The sequence below is a fragment of the Haliaeetus albicilla genome, chromosome 10 (assembly GCF_947461875.1).
Source record: "Haliaeetus albicilla chromosome 10, bHalAlb1.1, whole genome shotgun sequence".
In the NCBI taxonomy this organism is placed as follows: domain Eukaryota; kingdom Metazoa; phylum Chordata; class Aves; order Accipitriformes; family Accipitridae; genus Haliaeetus; species Haliaeetus albicilla.
The window spans coordinates 38,155,358-38,170,456 of record NC_091492.1 but is presented as its reverse complement, the minus strand read 5'-3'; the positions used below and the strand labels follow the sequence as shown (position 1 = coordinate 38,170,456).

General features: G+C 38.1%; 1 protein-coding gene across 2 annotated transcripts in view; it reads left to right on the top strand.

Moving 5' to 3' along the window:
• PI4KA (phosphatidylinositol 4-kinase alpha) overlaps positions 1–15,099 on the top strand; it is a 64,312-nt gene that overhangs the window by 34,896 nt on the left and 14,317 nt on the right. For both annotated transcript variants that reach the window (XM_069795077.1, XM_069795076.1), the window contains exons 21-40: positions 429–565; positions 1,479–1,612; positions 2,578–2,660; positions 2,937–3,007; positions 3,125–3,249; positions 3,713–3,794; positions 4,517–4,600; positions 4,962–5,051; positions 6,439–6,558; positions 8,171–8,263; positions 8,596–8,752; positions 9,023–9,150; positions 10,401–10,559; positions 10,828–10,979; positions 11,500–11,607; positions 12,320–12,447; positions 12,529–12,648; positions 13,301–13,380; positions 13,518–13,711; positions 14,454–14,544. In XM_069795077.1, the coding sequence (XP_069651178.1) occupies positions 429–565; positions 1,479–1,612; positions 2,578–2,660; positions 2,937–3,007; positions 3,125–3,249; positions 3,713–3,794; positions 4,517–4,600; positions 4,962–5,051; positions 6,439–6,558; positions 8,171–8,263; positions 8,596–8,752; positions 9,023–9,150; positions 10,401–10,559; positions 10,828–10,979; positions 11,500–11,607; positions 12,320–12,447; positions 12,529–12,648; positions 13,301–13,380; positions 13,518–13,711; positions 14,454–14,544 (2,336 nt within the window). The remainder of the gene's footprint in view (positions 1–428; positions 566–1,478; positions 1,613–2,577; positions 2,661–2,936; positions 3,008–3,124; positions 3,250–3,712; positions 3,795–4,516; positions 4,601–4,961; positions 5,052–6,438; positions 6,559–8,170; positions 8,264–8,595; positions 8,753–9,022; positions 9,151–10,400; positions 10,560–10,827; positions 10,980–11,499; positions 11,608–12,319; positions 12,448–12,528; positions 12,649–13,300; positions 13,381–13,517; positions 13,712–14,453; positions 14,545–15,099) is intronic.

Below are 15,099 nucleotides of genomic sequence, written 5' to 3'. Positions count from 1 at the left end.
AGCAAACAGCTTACATGTCAGTTCTCTGGTAGGATTTCTTTACATCTTTGCTCTGTTTTGCTGTGAGATTGAGGACAGTACAACTTGTTCTTGTACCTAGGTTTTCTTTTTCTAAGCTAATACAGCAGTTAGCCTTAGTTAGGTATGAGTTTTGATAGCTAAGTTCCCGAAATGGAAGATCAGACACATGGGGTACAACAATAATCAAGTAGAAACTTCTTACCCATTGAGAAATTTCACTTGGAATTACCTAAACGTGTTTACTATGTTTGGAACGTGGATCACCTGTGGTGAGTGTTTTTGTGCTTAAGTGCATGAAAAATTGGCCCTAGGAAGTATTACAAAGCTTGATAATGCTAGTTAACTTTGTGAATCCTAATACTGTTTTTCTCCCTCACCCCACCTTCCTCTTTATACTTGTGCTGCAGGTCTCTGGCCAGAAGAATGGTATGAAGGTGTGTGTGAAATTGCCACCAAGTCTCCCTTACTCACATTTCCTAGCAAAGAACCACTTCGATCTGTTCTTCAGTACAATTCTGCCATGAAGAATGATACTGTGACCTCTGTAAGAATTAATTTCTTCTATTATCACCTTCCATAATGTCTGTCAGTGTTAAATGATATAGTAACCATGGTTTATTGAAATAGCACAATACCCATTCAACCTGCCTCCTTTTAGTGAAAAATATGACAACAGTGTACATAAGTGACTTGCGTTTAGTTTTATTGAGTGTTATTACAAGTGTTCAGGGTGGTAGCTACACTATTTTGATTAGGTGTAGAAACCAAGTCTTCATGGAGATGGAAGCCTTTTAATAGTTTTTTTTAATCCATTTTGTATCAGACAGACAAAACTTGCAGTGTTTAAAAAAACAACACAACAAACTTTGGAAGGAAACAACACAGTCTTTCAAAGAAATGTTCAAAGACATGTTAAGTGAGCTTTTTCCCTTTTTATCTGCTGGCTTGGTAATGGGATACTTCTCTCTCCCTGGTGTTTGCAGGATAGATTTTACCTGAGGACTCTGTGGTAGCAGCGTGAAGTGGGTTGAAGAGTTGCAGCTTATGAAATGTCTTTGGCTCCCAAATAATACAGAAATCTGCATTGTGCCTAGATATTTAGTTCTGTGGCATCTGTGACAGCAAGACCCATGAAGTTTAAGAAGCTGGGCAAGGTTGATGTTGATCAAAATTACATGCATTTAGTGTAGGAACTGTATTTCTTCATTGGTATGACTGCATGGAAACTAGCAGTTATTTCAGCAGGGAGCTTGACTCCAGTATTTAATTCTGTTTAATTCTGTATTTGAAGAATCGTGGCTTGCTGAGTCAGAGCAGGTTGGTCTTTAGTCTGCAGACAAAGACATCCTGGCATATTGTTTGCAAAGGTTAAAAAGTAATAGCCGAAAGCAAATGTTTTCAGAACACAAACTAACATAGTACTCCCACTTCAGATAACTTCATGTATTCATCTCTAGGCTGAATTAAATGAATTGCGGAGTACCATAATAAATCTCTTGGATCCTCCTCCAGAAGTGTCAGCGTTGATCAATAAGTTGGACTTTGCCATGTCTACCTATCTCCTTTCTGTTTACCGCCTAGAGTATATGAGGTATATATATACTTTTTCACTGATGAATTAAAAAAAAAAAAACAGCGTATGTTCAAGTCAGAATTGCCAGACACTAAGATAAATGAGAATCAGTGTTTTGAGTCACATTAGTTCTCTTGAAGGTTTCAAGACTGGGAATTCGTCTGTGCAAAAATGCCTCTGGGGTAGATAAAAAGGATGGAATAATATAGTAGGGCCCCAAAAATGGGATCTTCTCTGTATAAGGACTAATAGAAGGTGGACAAAAGGGTTCTTTAAAAGAATGTCTTGCAAGCATAAAGTATCCTCTGCACAGTCTTGTGCTTGCACCTCTGAAGGACAGTGTAGACACATTACACTAATCTCATAGAATAGGCAAGTAGGAGCTGAGAAAGACTTTTTTTTTTTTTTTTTTTTTTCCCCCCCCTTTAAAAGTGTTTTTATTACTGCTATTCAAAGAAGTGTGTAGCTGAAAGCTGAGGTAGAGGTCTAGCAGTGAGGAAAGTAGGAAGAAACTTCTCAATCGTATTTTTACTTTGATAATAACTGACAACAAGGAGAATCATTTCCAGAAACATCTGGGCTGTATTTTAGAAACAATTTTTTTAATAAGTGATATTTCTATCATATGCAAATTCAACAAATGCAAAGCCTATAGAAATGCCAAAGATTGTACTGTGTTTATATGTTTGTGGTGATTGTGTAAGTGCATCATCATAAGGTTTCCCACTCCTGAGGTGTGAAAATTAGTGACAAACCAGCATTTTATGATCCAAGCCCTGTTAGTTCAATGTAGAAACAAATAGCAATATCACACTTACTAGAGACTTAAAATTCATGAAATGAACAATTACCATATGTGTGTGTTGTGTACTGTGACATTAAAGTACATGGATTTGTGTTGAGGATGTTTAAAAGAAAAAGGAAAAAAAACACTAAAACAAAACCCCAAAACAACCCAACCCACAAAACTCTTCTTTTCCTAGGGTGTTGCGTTCAACTGACCAAGATCGGTTCCAAGTCATGTTTTGCTATTTTGAGGATAAAGCAATTCAAAAAGACAAATCTGGTAAGATTACCTGTCTAGGTTATCTTGCAGCTTGAGATACTAGGAAGTTATCTCCAGGCATGCAAAACTAAAACAAATCAAGCAACTGTATAACAAAATTAATCATGTTCACTAGATTGCTGTTGCTTTATTCTTGCCAAGAATGCTGGTTTTGTTTTGAAACAGCTTGGTGCAGTGTTGGCTGAGTAAACATAAACACTTTTTAACTGTTAAACATAGTTTATAAAGCAAACATAATTCTGATAATCAAACCTGTCACTTCTCTCAATTCCTCAGGCATGATGCAGTGTGTGATAGCTGTTGCTGATAAGGTGTTTGAAGCTTTCCTGACAATGATGGCTGATAAAGTAGGTTACATGGAAACTAAAATTTTAAGTTTGTATAAATATTTTCATTTTGGTTTATAAAAGTGTGCCTGTCTTTTTCCTTAAGAGCTTCATTCTTCTCTTTGGTATGCTTTTTAGCCTAAAACTAAGGAGAACGAAGAAGAGCTGGAGAGACATGCTCAGTTCTTGCTGGTGAATTTTAACCACATTCACAAGAGGATCAGGAGAGTTGCAGACAAATACTTATCTGGTCTGGTAGATAAGTGAGTGTAGATTTCATTTTCTGTTCTCTTTTCACATTGCTTAGTCATTACTTATGCAATTGATGACAACAGTCAAGTGGATTTCTTGGCTGGTACTTCTGCTGAAGCATCTCCTTGAAAAATAACATTCAATAGTTTTTTTTGACCTGGCCTCTGAAACCCCTGCTTAAAATGTCTGTGTCTGCTTATTATTCCCATGGATGGAGCAAACCAAAGTGGCCGTGAAATAAATGCAATCTCAATTCCTATGAAGTAGCTCTCCTTAGCTTGCTTTTGGAGAGCTTTTGATTCTGTATTGAGCGAGGCTGTTGTGAGCCATGGCAAGCTTTGTGACTTATGTTGAGTATGAGCTTACCTAGTGATGTATATAGCTAGCTCTTTGAGCAGCTCCATTTCTTGATAAAATAATTTCCTTCTTCGGCTATCCATGGTTATTATGTTTCTGAATCCTGTCTTGCTCTAGATTTCCTCACTTGCTGTGGAGTGGAACTGTGCTGAAGACTATGCTAGATATTCTGCAGACACTGTCACTGTCTCTTAGTGCAGTAAGTTCCTTTTTTTAGTGATGCTATTAGGGAAATAAAATGTCTATTTCCATGTTTCTTTAGTAGAACTGAATTTTTTGCTTTGTTTTGCATTTATGTGATGCTTATTTGAGTTCTTAATTTGTTTTTGCTATCATCACTAAGATTGATAAAAACCTTAAAATTAGTTCTGCAAAGTAAGGAGTGCATTTGCACCCCTGTTTCATAGGTAGCAAAACTAGTGCTAGAGATTTTTTTGTCAAATGTAGTTCAGAAAGTAAAATTTAGCATCAAGAGTAAAACACAGGATTACCCATTGTGGGTTGTAACTGTTAAACTGTCTCATTTGAAATAGAAGTTTGGTGGTGTTTTTTTTTTAGTTTGTGTTTTTTTTTATGAATTATGGTTGTCAGATTATATTCTTTCCAGTCTGTGTATGTGTATCCATATTCCTTGGATTTATTACATATTCGTATTTTTTTAAGGTGGAAATGCTTTATAGAGTTTTATTTTTGTACTTAATGTTGAGGAGAGGGCTTTGGATTTTTAAAATTATTTATACTGAAAACCAAACTGGAATAAAAAACATTTCTTAGAACTGTTCAGATTGACTTTGAGAGCAAGTATTAGCAAAAAGGTTTGGTAAATCAGACTTCTTGTTTGAGGAGACTGTTACCTGTAGTGTTCAAGTTAACTGATGATGAATTTTATCTTACTGAGAATTGATAATTGTTTTTGTTTAGGACATTCATAAGGACCAACCATACTATGACATTCCTGATGCTCCATATAGAATAACTGTCCCTGACACACATGAAGCCAGAGAGGTAGGTGGTCCTCCTTGATTTATCAAACAACAAAATAATGCCTGATTTTTTTATGCCAAGGAGATGAATTAGTGAGCTACACTGAATTGTCCTTTCTTAAAAATACTTCCCTAGGTAAGGTTTTTCTAATACAATATGAAATTTGGTATTTATGTTTTTCTGAATCGTACTATTTTTTTTTTACTCGAAGCATGACAGTTCTTTGCTTACCAAGGGTACATTTAATTGTTACAGAAAATCTTAACTATCGTGTTGCTGCAACCTGCCTTGCTCCCGATGTTACTTATTAGACTATTAAAAGCAGTGCCTTTTGTTAAATATCCTGTATTTTACTGATTGTATTGATGCTTTCTGATTCTAGAGTATAGTCAAGGATTTTGCTGCACGCTGTGGGATGATTCTGCAAGAAGCAATGAAATGGGCTCCCTCAGTTACAAAATCTCATCTACAGGTAATGAGCCTGCTTCTGTGAAAGAATTTGATCTTTGCACATCTTCAAAATGAGAATTAAATTACGTGGTGTTTTTTATTTTTTTTCAGACTATCCAAGCATCATTTTAAATTTTTCTGTTGCTCTAAGTTTTCCTTTACAGCATTGGCAGAGAATAATTAGAATTTTTGATCTGATGTGACTTTTGATGTAGTCTAAACCTGAGTATCTTGAAAATAACAGGTTTGTAAACAGTTGATCATCCTGGATTTACTTCAGAGGTCAGAATTTGGTGTAGTAGAATCATCTGCCTAGCAAAGTTTGTTTAATACTGGTGCATTAGCGGAAAATATCAGCTGGACCGAAATGTATGATTGGGATGTAAAACTTGTTTCTTGTTTCCCTCTTGGGAGGATGTCTTTTTCTGTCTTTATGTTTTGGGTTTTTTTTTAAATACAAAGGAACACTGCTAATATATGAGACCATTGTAAACTACAGACTTCAATTTGAGCGTGGGCGTAGTAAACGCTTACATGTGGCAGAGTTCAGTAGAAAGCAGTCACAAGACCACAAGCAAAGATTAAAAAAGACTATTTATGATGTACTAATAAAATACATACAATACCTTTTATGTAAACAAAAAGCATCGCTGTAGTAAAATGCAGGTCTCTGTTAATCCCTGGTGAGTAGTTGAAGAAACTGCATAGTCCAGGTTAGACTAGTATTCTGCCTAGAGGTGTCTAACTTAGTGCTGATAACAGAATTTCTGGGGAGGCTCAAGATCATACAATCATTTAGGTTGGAAAAGACCTTTAAGATCATCGAGTCCAACCATCAACCCAACACCACCGTGCCCACTAAACCATGTCCTGAAGTGCCACGTCTATGTGTTTTTTGAACACGTCCAGGGATGGTGACTCCACCACTTCTCTGGGCAGCCTGTTCCAATGCCTGGCAAAGATCTTGGACACTGCAACTCTACCTGAAGTTTATACTTCCTTCCCTAAAAAAAACTCAAGGGATTCTATCCTTACGTAAAAGGATAACTATATTCCCTTCTTCCATGGAGTCCAAAGCATTTCCTTCTGTAAGGTTCTCTTTGTGAAAAGTGATTCTTTTTAAAGAAGACATCAGCCTTCAAGTATCTATCTTGATCACTTTATCCTTTTACAAAATGGAACAAGTCTTACTCTTAGCATATTTAGGAGGACGTTCAGAGTTTCTTATTGCCAGAGGAGCAATGCCTAAAAGGGAGTAGAGACAGTCTATTTATTATTAAGTATGTGTGTCAGTTTTCTGGTAGTCTGCAGTGATGCAACACTTGCTTATGAGCTGCCTTGTTTTGAAAAACACAGTAGTTTTCCAACAAATGCTTTTTGGTTTTGTTTGTTTGTTTGTTTGTTGTCAGGAGTACCTAAACAAACATCAGAACTGGGTATCAGGTTTGTCCCAGCACACAGGACTGGCTATGGCTACAGAAAGTGTTTTGCACTTCGCAGGCTACAACAGACAGAATACCACCCTGGGCGTGAGTATTGGGCACAATTCTTGTTTGTTTGTTTGTGCATGTGTATAGCTATCATGTTAATTTTATAACATTCAGTGTAGCCACATAATACAGATTTTCTAAATCACCTTTGTCATAGCACTTGAACGTTACTCAGAAAGACACCTTATTTCTTTCCATCTCAAATCAAGGTATCTTCCAATCATGTTCTGTAAAATACTGAAAAGTAAGATGGTAACAAGCAAGAAAATAAAACTGTATCTAATGCTGTTTAAGAGATTTCTATAGATTATTTTGAATGATTTGAAAGTAATATCTTTGTGTAAGACTGAAATGAGCTGCTTTCTAGAATAGTAGTGTAGGTGAGTGTTGGGTGACACCCATTTGCTCTGAGTTTTATATAGGTTCACTCAAAACATGCTTTTGCATTGACCATTTCATGCAGTTATATATAGTTTTTTACAATTCATTTTTTCTCATTTGTTGTTATAATTTCTGATCTCCTGGAGAAACATCCAGTATAATCTGTTGTATCATCAGCCAGCTTTTTTTCTAGCAGCAGCTCTGAAACTGCCTCCAAACCCAGCTTTAGTAGGATTTCCTTTTGGTTCTCTGTTACAGTCATCCTTCTAGACAGTGCTAGTCACTAAACGTAATTACAATAAAGAACTCCCAGGACTCAGGAGCGTAGTCACATAGTTCCCAAAAGGGACAAGGTGAAAAATCTTGATATAGTAAAGACTATGCTGGAAGAAAGTAGAAACTTTACAACTGGAAAGGTAATAAGAGAAACAGCTTTGTCATTTTCTTAATAAGTTAACAGTATGTGTTTTTATTAGGGCCCTCCTGCATGTCAACCAAGTGACAAAAGCTCTTTCAGATTGCTAGCAGTTTGTTTTTCCTCCTGCTTTAGTCTATGGACTGGACATTGCTAATGCAAAGATGATAGTAGGCAAATTTTATATCCAAGATGTAATAAGAATAGTTCTCAAAAGTTTATCCATTGCTGAGTCAAGCTAGCCATTAGCAGTACTGAAGCAAAGCATTGCATGAGTGTTGAATTTTTGATGGTTTTGCTGGCCTTGTATTTTAGTATTAAATCCTCAATATAAAAAATTCATTTTACAGTATAAGGAATTTTTTTTTTGTTTGTTTTTGAGGAGAAGCCTCTGAGTGACAAATTCCTGAGTGCTTCTGCAAAGGGAAACCTGGATTACTAGTACAGTTCTTAAAGACAGGAGCAAAATACTCTCTCTGCATACTGTCAGTTCAACAAGCTGTTGCAGGGAGAGAGCAGAACCAAGATCACATCAACTCTTCTATCTTCTTCCTTACCTGTTCACGAAAAGGGAGCAGCAGTCCCAGAGATTCTACCCTTTTTATGCTTTTTTTGCTCTTTCAAAAAGTATATACAAATACATATATATTTCAAACTGTATACATGGAATTAATGCACACGTTCCTTATTTCATTTTTGTCAGTCTGGGTACTGTTATACCTAATAGTCATGATACTATTCTGTTTATTAGCATAAAGAAAACTAAACTTAAAACATCTGTGAATGTATAAATAGAAAAAAAGACAAGTGGTTGGATATGAGCAGTATAAACAGATAGATGTGGTCTGGTCATAGGCAACCCAGCTAACTGAAAGACCAACTTGTGTGAAGAAGGACTACTCCAACTTCATGGCTTCTCTTAACCTGCGCAACCGCTATGCAGGAGAGGTAAGTACAGGATTTCTTGTGAGTGTGGAGTGTCCACGAGCTCTGGCAAGGCTTTTCAGGGGATGACGTCCCTTCCAACCTAAACTATTGTATGGTTCTATGTTATTTTAAGCACCTTCAAGATAAAGGGTATAATTTTCCTAGGTTATTAAACAGATCATTTACTGTAGGTCTTGCAGAACGTTCTTAGATTGTAGATAAAGCTAAAGATTTAGCTAAGCAGTAACAAAAGATGTCTCTGTTTGTGGAGTTCCTTAATCAGCACATGACCAATACCAAACTAGACTCCTACAAACACTGTTGTCTGTTGAAAAACCCCTTGTATTTTACAGGTTTCTGGAATGATTCAGTTCTCAAATGCTACAGGACGAACATCTGACCTGAATAAACTGATGGTTAAAGAGCTGAATGATGCTCTTGAATTGGGCCACACTGAATTCTACACCCAGGCTATGTTTAAGTTGACTGCACTGCTAATAAGCAGCAAAGGTATTGAAAAACAAATGGAGTTCTGCTTTCTGGCTGTGAATGCAAAGAGTAATAAACTACAGAAACTATCCATATACAAACCCAGCATGCATCAACTTGAAGCAAAACTGTGTTTTGAGTTTTTTCAATTAGGCTTATATTGGGGCCTTCTTAAACTAGAAGCTATTTATTAGGAATTGATTATTACATACTGTGCATGCCAATTTCATGCTGATGTGAAAAGCATTTATTTATTCTGTTGGAGAAATCTGAGTGAATGTTTGTTTTCAGACTGTGATCCCCAGCTCCTTCATCATCTGTGTTGGGGACCCTTGCGAATGTTCAATGAACATGGCATGGAAACAGCAATTGCTTGCTGGGAGTGGCTGCTTGCTGCCAAGAATGGAATTGAAGTGCCGGTAGGAAGCTATTTAACAACTCTTTCTCTGTCCCTGCAAGGGGGAAGAGAGAAAATCTTGAGGGATTCACAGCTATTGTGAATCTGTGTCAAGTAAGGATGTTAAACGCATTGTTAATCACTTTAGCCTGCCAGGTAGTCTCTGTTCATGTATTGTTGGAAGTCTGAGCACCCTCACAAAGTGAACTGTGGGAAGCAGATCTTTCTCAGCAGCAGGAATGATACAGTGAAGTAAATCTGTTAGGATCTCAGCTGTGTGATTTACTTTGCTGCTGAGATGCCTGAGCAGCTTATGAATCAGGTTCTGAACTACCACAATTTATAGAATAGTGTTTTAAAACAAATAGAAATCGATGTCCCTGTGCATCAGTCAGAGCCTCTGGTATCTGGCATTACACCCTGGCATAAAAAAAATAGGCTTGCAAGTGTCCTAATCCTGTAATAGGCTAGACCGGCTGTATTTTGTGAGGTGGGGATGAATCTAATAGTAATAAAGCAACTCAGTGTGGTGTCGTTACAGCCCCCACACAGCTGAGAAAGCTGCCTCTGGTAATTGCTCCTGTTGTTGAGCACTAAGTGTTTCACTTGCTGGAGATATCATCAGTCTAAATTTACGTAGATCAGTTTACATGCACATTTCAGTGTTTAACTTCTTAAGCATCAGCTCCATTTTTTTCCTTGCACTTCTGGGGAATTTCTTTGTATCTTGTTGAGGAGATTGGATAAGCGCCCTTGGTTGCTGGGCCTCCTTTCTACCAGAGGATGCTGCTCCTTAGAGCAGGTTCAGCAAAAGAGAGTTATGTGCCATCTTTATGTTGTGTGCTTGCTTTGTCAGCTGAATGTGCTCATGGGCCAAACTGTGTCCTGCAGTACATGAGAACCTGGCATATGCCTGTCTCTGCTGTCCTGGTGTTGGAGGCAGTAACCGTCAGTAGAGCATGAGGATGGACGGCACCAGCTGATCTAACAGTTCAGTCTCCTCAGTAAAATACAGTGCTTGTCTGCTGTTGCCCTTAGTCTTTCTGTTACTAGCTGAACTTCTGGAGGAGTCTTTCTTCCCTTTGTAATTTAGGATGTCAAAGAAACATTTTATTTCAGGTGGGATGTGTAGACCTGTCTCTGCCTCTCCGTTAACGTTGCAGTGAATTTTAATTGATGTATTAGATTCTTGTGTGTGCTGTGGAGAAGCATTGTGCTTTCCATGTAAGAAGATGCTTTTGAAACAAGAAACACGTATCTTCCTTTTTGCAGTTCATGCGGGAAATGGCAGGAGCCTGGCAAATGACAGTGGAGCAGAAAGTTGGCCTGTTTTCTGCTGAGCAGAAAGAAGCAGATCCATTAGCAGCCTCAGAAGAGAGCCAGCCAAGGCCTTGTCCGCCAGAGGTGACTCCACATTACATCTGGATAGAGGTGTGTATTTCTTCTGAACATCCCACGTTATGGCGGTGTTGCAGTGATGCTGTGATTAAGCTACTCTGCACTATTTGTTCTCACAATTCAGGAAGGGAGTAGAGTCATGATGGTAGTCCTTCTGCCTCAAAGCCGGGAGACACGCTCTTTTAGGATGAGCATAATAATTGAAGGGGAGAAAGATGTTTGAAACAGAAAAGACTGGGGGGGGGCGGGTTGAGATAAAAAAAGGCAAAGGAAGTATGGCATGTCTTTCTCTCTTTCTCAGTTTTTGGTGCAGAGGTTTGAAATAGCCAAATACTGCAGTTCTGACCAAATAGAGATTTTCTCCAGCCTGCTCCAGCGGTCTCTTTCATTGAACATCGGAGGGGCGAAAGGCAGTTTGAATCGGCATGTGGCGGCAATTGGACCCCGATTTAAGTGAGTAGTTTTGGTTTTTTCCTTTGGTGGAAGAAATAAGGTTATAGAGGGGTGGGAGAAAAAAACCTAAACACTGAATGTATAACTTGTCCTTGGCTTCAAGTGGTGAAAATTCCTCTAAAAGCCTGGAATGATGTAGAGTCTAAGCTCTGTTTTCAAAGTGGAAGTAGCTAACTTTAGCTTGAAAGTAATTTTTGGTGCTTCAGAAAACTTAATGGGATAATTTCATATAGTGAATTGCCAGCATCATGGATCCAGTCAATGTATCAGTTGGGGATAATTTTGCTCCACCAATTGTTTTCACTTTTGTGACTCGAAGGATTCAACTTTCTATGGTTCAGCAGTCACAGCTTTAGGACCAGACTAATGATAATGAGAAGAGTTTGCCAAGAGCTCCGAAACAGTCACTTTTCAATGAATTGAATGGAGTTACAGCTGTAGCTGTGGCTTGTATGGTGTTGCATTGGTCACCATTTTGGGAATGACAAAATTTTCATTCTCCAACTATTTTGCTTATTAGGTTACTGACTCTGGGGTTGTCTTTGCTGCATGCTGATGTGGTTCCAAATGCAACTATTCGAAACGTTTTGAGAGAAAAGATTTATTCAACTGCCTTTGATTATTTCAGGTACTTTTTTGTTTGCAACTACTCACTGAAAGTGTCTGTGTGATTTCCTGAACCTTCCATGATACTTCAAAGCAGCAGCTGTCTTTCTCTTCTAGTGATTTAACTTCTTCCTTTCCTTTTTCACCCATTTTAGCAGAAACTTTTCTTTTCCTTGTGCTTTTCTGTAGTTCATAAACCATCTCAAAGAGGTTTAGATGTAAGTTCTAGTTTTTATGTGTGGTTTATAAAGTAGTACCTTCAGGAATGTTTCTGTTCTTTCTTTCCTTATTTTGGAGTTTATTCAATGCTCAAAACTGTACCTAGATTTATAAAATATAAAGAATTGCTGTTACAGAGTTTGTGGCTGAAATATAGTTTCACTGTTTTGAAATTATACCCATACTGAATCTGATGATTTCAATGTTTGACATGGGCACAACAGGAAACAGTACAATTGATAGAAGTGCCTGAATGTGAGGAGGTCAGTCAGTCATAATATTAAATTTCAGATGAATCCAAGATGCTGACAGACTGCTGCTTAATTTTCAGTTATAATAGGAAGTTTGTACTCTTCAGTCAGGCAAAATAAAGCAATGAGGATAAAATGTAGTGATGTGTAGTCTCATCCTTGTAGATTCTGGTCAGAATAAGAAATATGACTTGATTAGATTTGTGGGGGTTTTGTTTTTTTCTAATACATTCAACTTCACATTATTTCTGTGATTTCTTTAAGCTGTCCCTCAAAGTTCCCTACACAAGGTGAAAAGAGACTTCGTGAGGATATTAGCATATTGATCAAGTTTTGGACAGCGATGTTCTCAGACAAGAAGTATCTTACAGCCAGCCAACTCGTGCCGCCTGGTGAGTTCCTTTATATGCCATTTCAAAAGCCTGTCATTTCTTTGATTGGATTCTATGTCAGACCTGTGCTTCCGTTGTTAGATAATCAAGACACCAGGAGCAACCTGGATATCAATGTTGGGTCTCGGCAACAGGCTACACAAGGATGGATAAATACTTACCCTTTATCCAGTGGCATGTCAACCATATCTAAAAAATCAGGTATCTTTTTGATTGTAACCAGCTCATTGCAGCCATCTTGACAGCATATTTTATATGCAGATATTGCTTAAAGTCAATTTTACCTTTAATATTGGGCTCTTGTTCTTCTGGCAGGGTGTTTAATTATCAGTACCAAACTTTGGAGAGGGGGCGGAAAAAGTCTCACTGGTAGCAAGCAGCAAAGTTTTGAAATTCCTTGGGTTTTTTGGTAGAATGTTCAGTTCCGTAGCACAGAAGAAATAAGTCTGGAGGTCAAGATTTATTGAAATCCTGTAAGGAAATTGCTTTGTTTGTGAAAACATGCCCCTAGTGCTTTTTGGGAGCAGCAGAGTGACATTAGATTGTCGGCTGTGTTTTTGTACAGTTGTAAATTATGTGCTCTTTCTTTTTAGTAGGCTGTCATGTTTCTAAAGTGAATGCAATACTGGCTAAATTGATATCCCTGTAGCCTGTTGTACTTCATATGTTCAGAGAACAACTGTACAATGAGTAGCTGCAATGCTGACTTTCTGAAGTCACTCTGATCTAAATTTACAAGTGTCCTATGGTTATTCAGTTCTTAAGCGTTAATGTTGCCAGATGTAGACAGTTTGAAAGCACCATTTAACATACTGAACAAAAGCCACTGAAAACATTTTGTCCTTTTCTCAAGGAATGTCTAAGAAGACTAACAGAGGTACGCAGCTACACAAGTACTACATGAAACGAAGAACATTACTGCTCTCATTGCTGGTGGGTCATCAGAAGAATGGGGAGACTGCATGAATTTCTAAGACCCTGTTGTTTTTGCAGGATGCATACACTAAAGTATGAAGTTGGGAGTGATTCTTCTTCCAGAAAGCCCATTATTTTTTTTCTGTTTCCCTCAGGCTACTGAGATTGAACGCTTAATCACATGGTACAACCCACTGTCTTCCCCTGAGCTAGAGTTGGATCAAACCGGAGAGAGCAGTGTAGCAAACTGGAGGTCTAAGTATATTAGTCTTAGTGAGAAGCAATGGAAGGATAATGTAAATCTGGCTTGGAGCATTTCTCCTCATCTTGCTGTACAGCTGCCCACCAGGTGAGATACTTCAAAAAAAAGAACTGATGTAATTCCTGCTGCCTTAGAAGTTGAGCAAGTACTTACACTGTAAGTACTGATGGCACTTGTTCCTGTTTACAGACCCCTTGCATACTTTCACAGCTGGTTGAGACCTTTGAAATGAAAAGAACTAGATTACTTAATAGACTCATTTGGATCAGGCTCTAGTGGAGTCCACCTTCCTTTCCTGCCACCCATTCTTCGCTAACACTTAGATATGTTTTGTTCAGAAAAAAACATGTTTGGGTTTTAATAGCATTTAACCCTTTAGCAGCCATAGCATTTAAACAGTGCTAAAAGTATCTTTGAATGAAGTGTTCTAGCTATATATTGGCTTGCACTTTAATAAGAATTACAGGAGAATTAGCGTAGTTGGCTCTGGAAGGGAGAGGAAATTCTTTCCCCCTTACAACAGTGATAGTTTTTGCCAAGTAGAGTTCTGCACACTGGTTTCTGTAGAATCCCAAACAGTATATTTCAGCCAAGAATCCGATAGTGGGCTAACATACTAGTGGTTTATACAAAAGCATTGGATGAGGACCAGTTGTTCCTGAATCCTCTTTTGACAGCATATTGGTCCCTCAGTGTGCATTATATCATGGTTGGACTATTTGTTTATTAAGCATATATTTTTCTGCCTTTTGCTGTCCTCGTCTTCACTTAAATAGAAAAGGCTGTCAAAATTTTCTGACAATGTTACTGAATTCCTGGTTATACTTAGATTTAAGAACACTGAAGCTATTGGAACAGAAGTGACCCGTCTGGTTCGGTTGGACCCAGGAGCTGTTAGTGATGTTCCTGAAGCAATAAAGGTACCTGTGAATATTTATACTGTTACAGGGCCCCAGTATGCCTGTTCATCCAGATATATTGGAAAATACAGTCTTTATTTAACACAGTGTATGTTCTAGTGCTAACCATAACTCTGTAGGAGAGAATGACAGAACAGCTGTGGAAATAGGGTGCTGAGGCAAGAATCACAGTCATGAGTAGGTGGCTAGTTAGCTAATGGTACATCTTGCTCTTGGGTATATTCTCGCCATACACAAAATGTCTCAAAACTCATCACTTGCAGCACAGCTACCATTTCTGTTCCTTTTGCTTAATATGTAAAAAGACCACTGGTGACTGCTGCTGAAATTATTTCAAGCTTAACCCGTTCTGTGTGTCAAGAGGCCAAGCCTCTTAAAATGGAGGAGACTCAGGCTGATCTGCAGTGAAGCACTCTAGTCATGTGAGGGACAGTCTTGTCAGAGCTGCATTCTGTACATCACCTGTAAAATAGATGACAGGAAAACTGAACCTTCTTTGACTCAAAAGGGCTCATCCTTTCTTCTTTCTCCCTATGCTAGAACTCCTGTATTGTG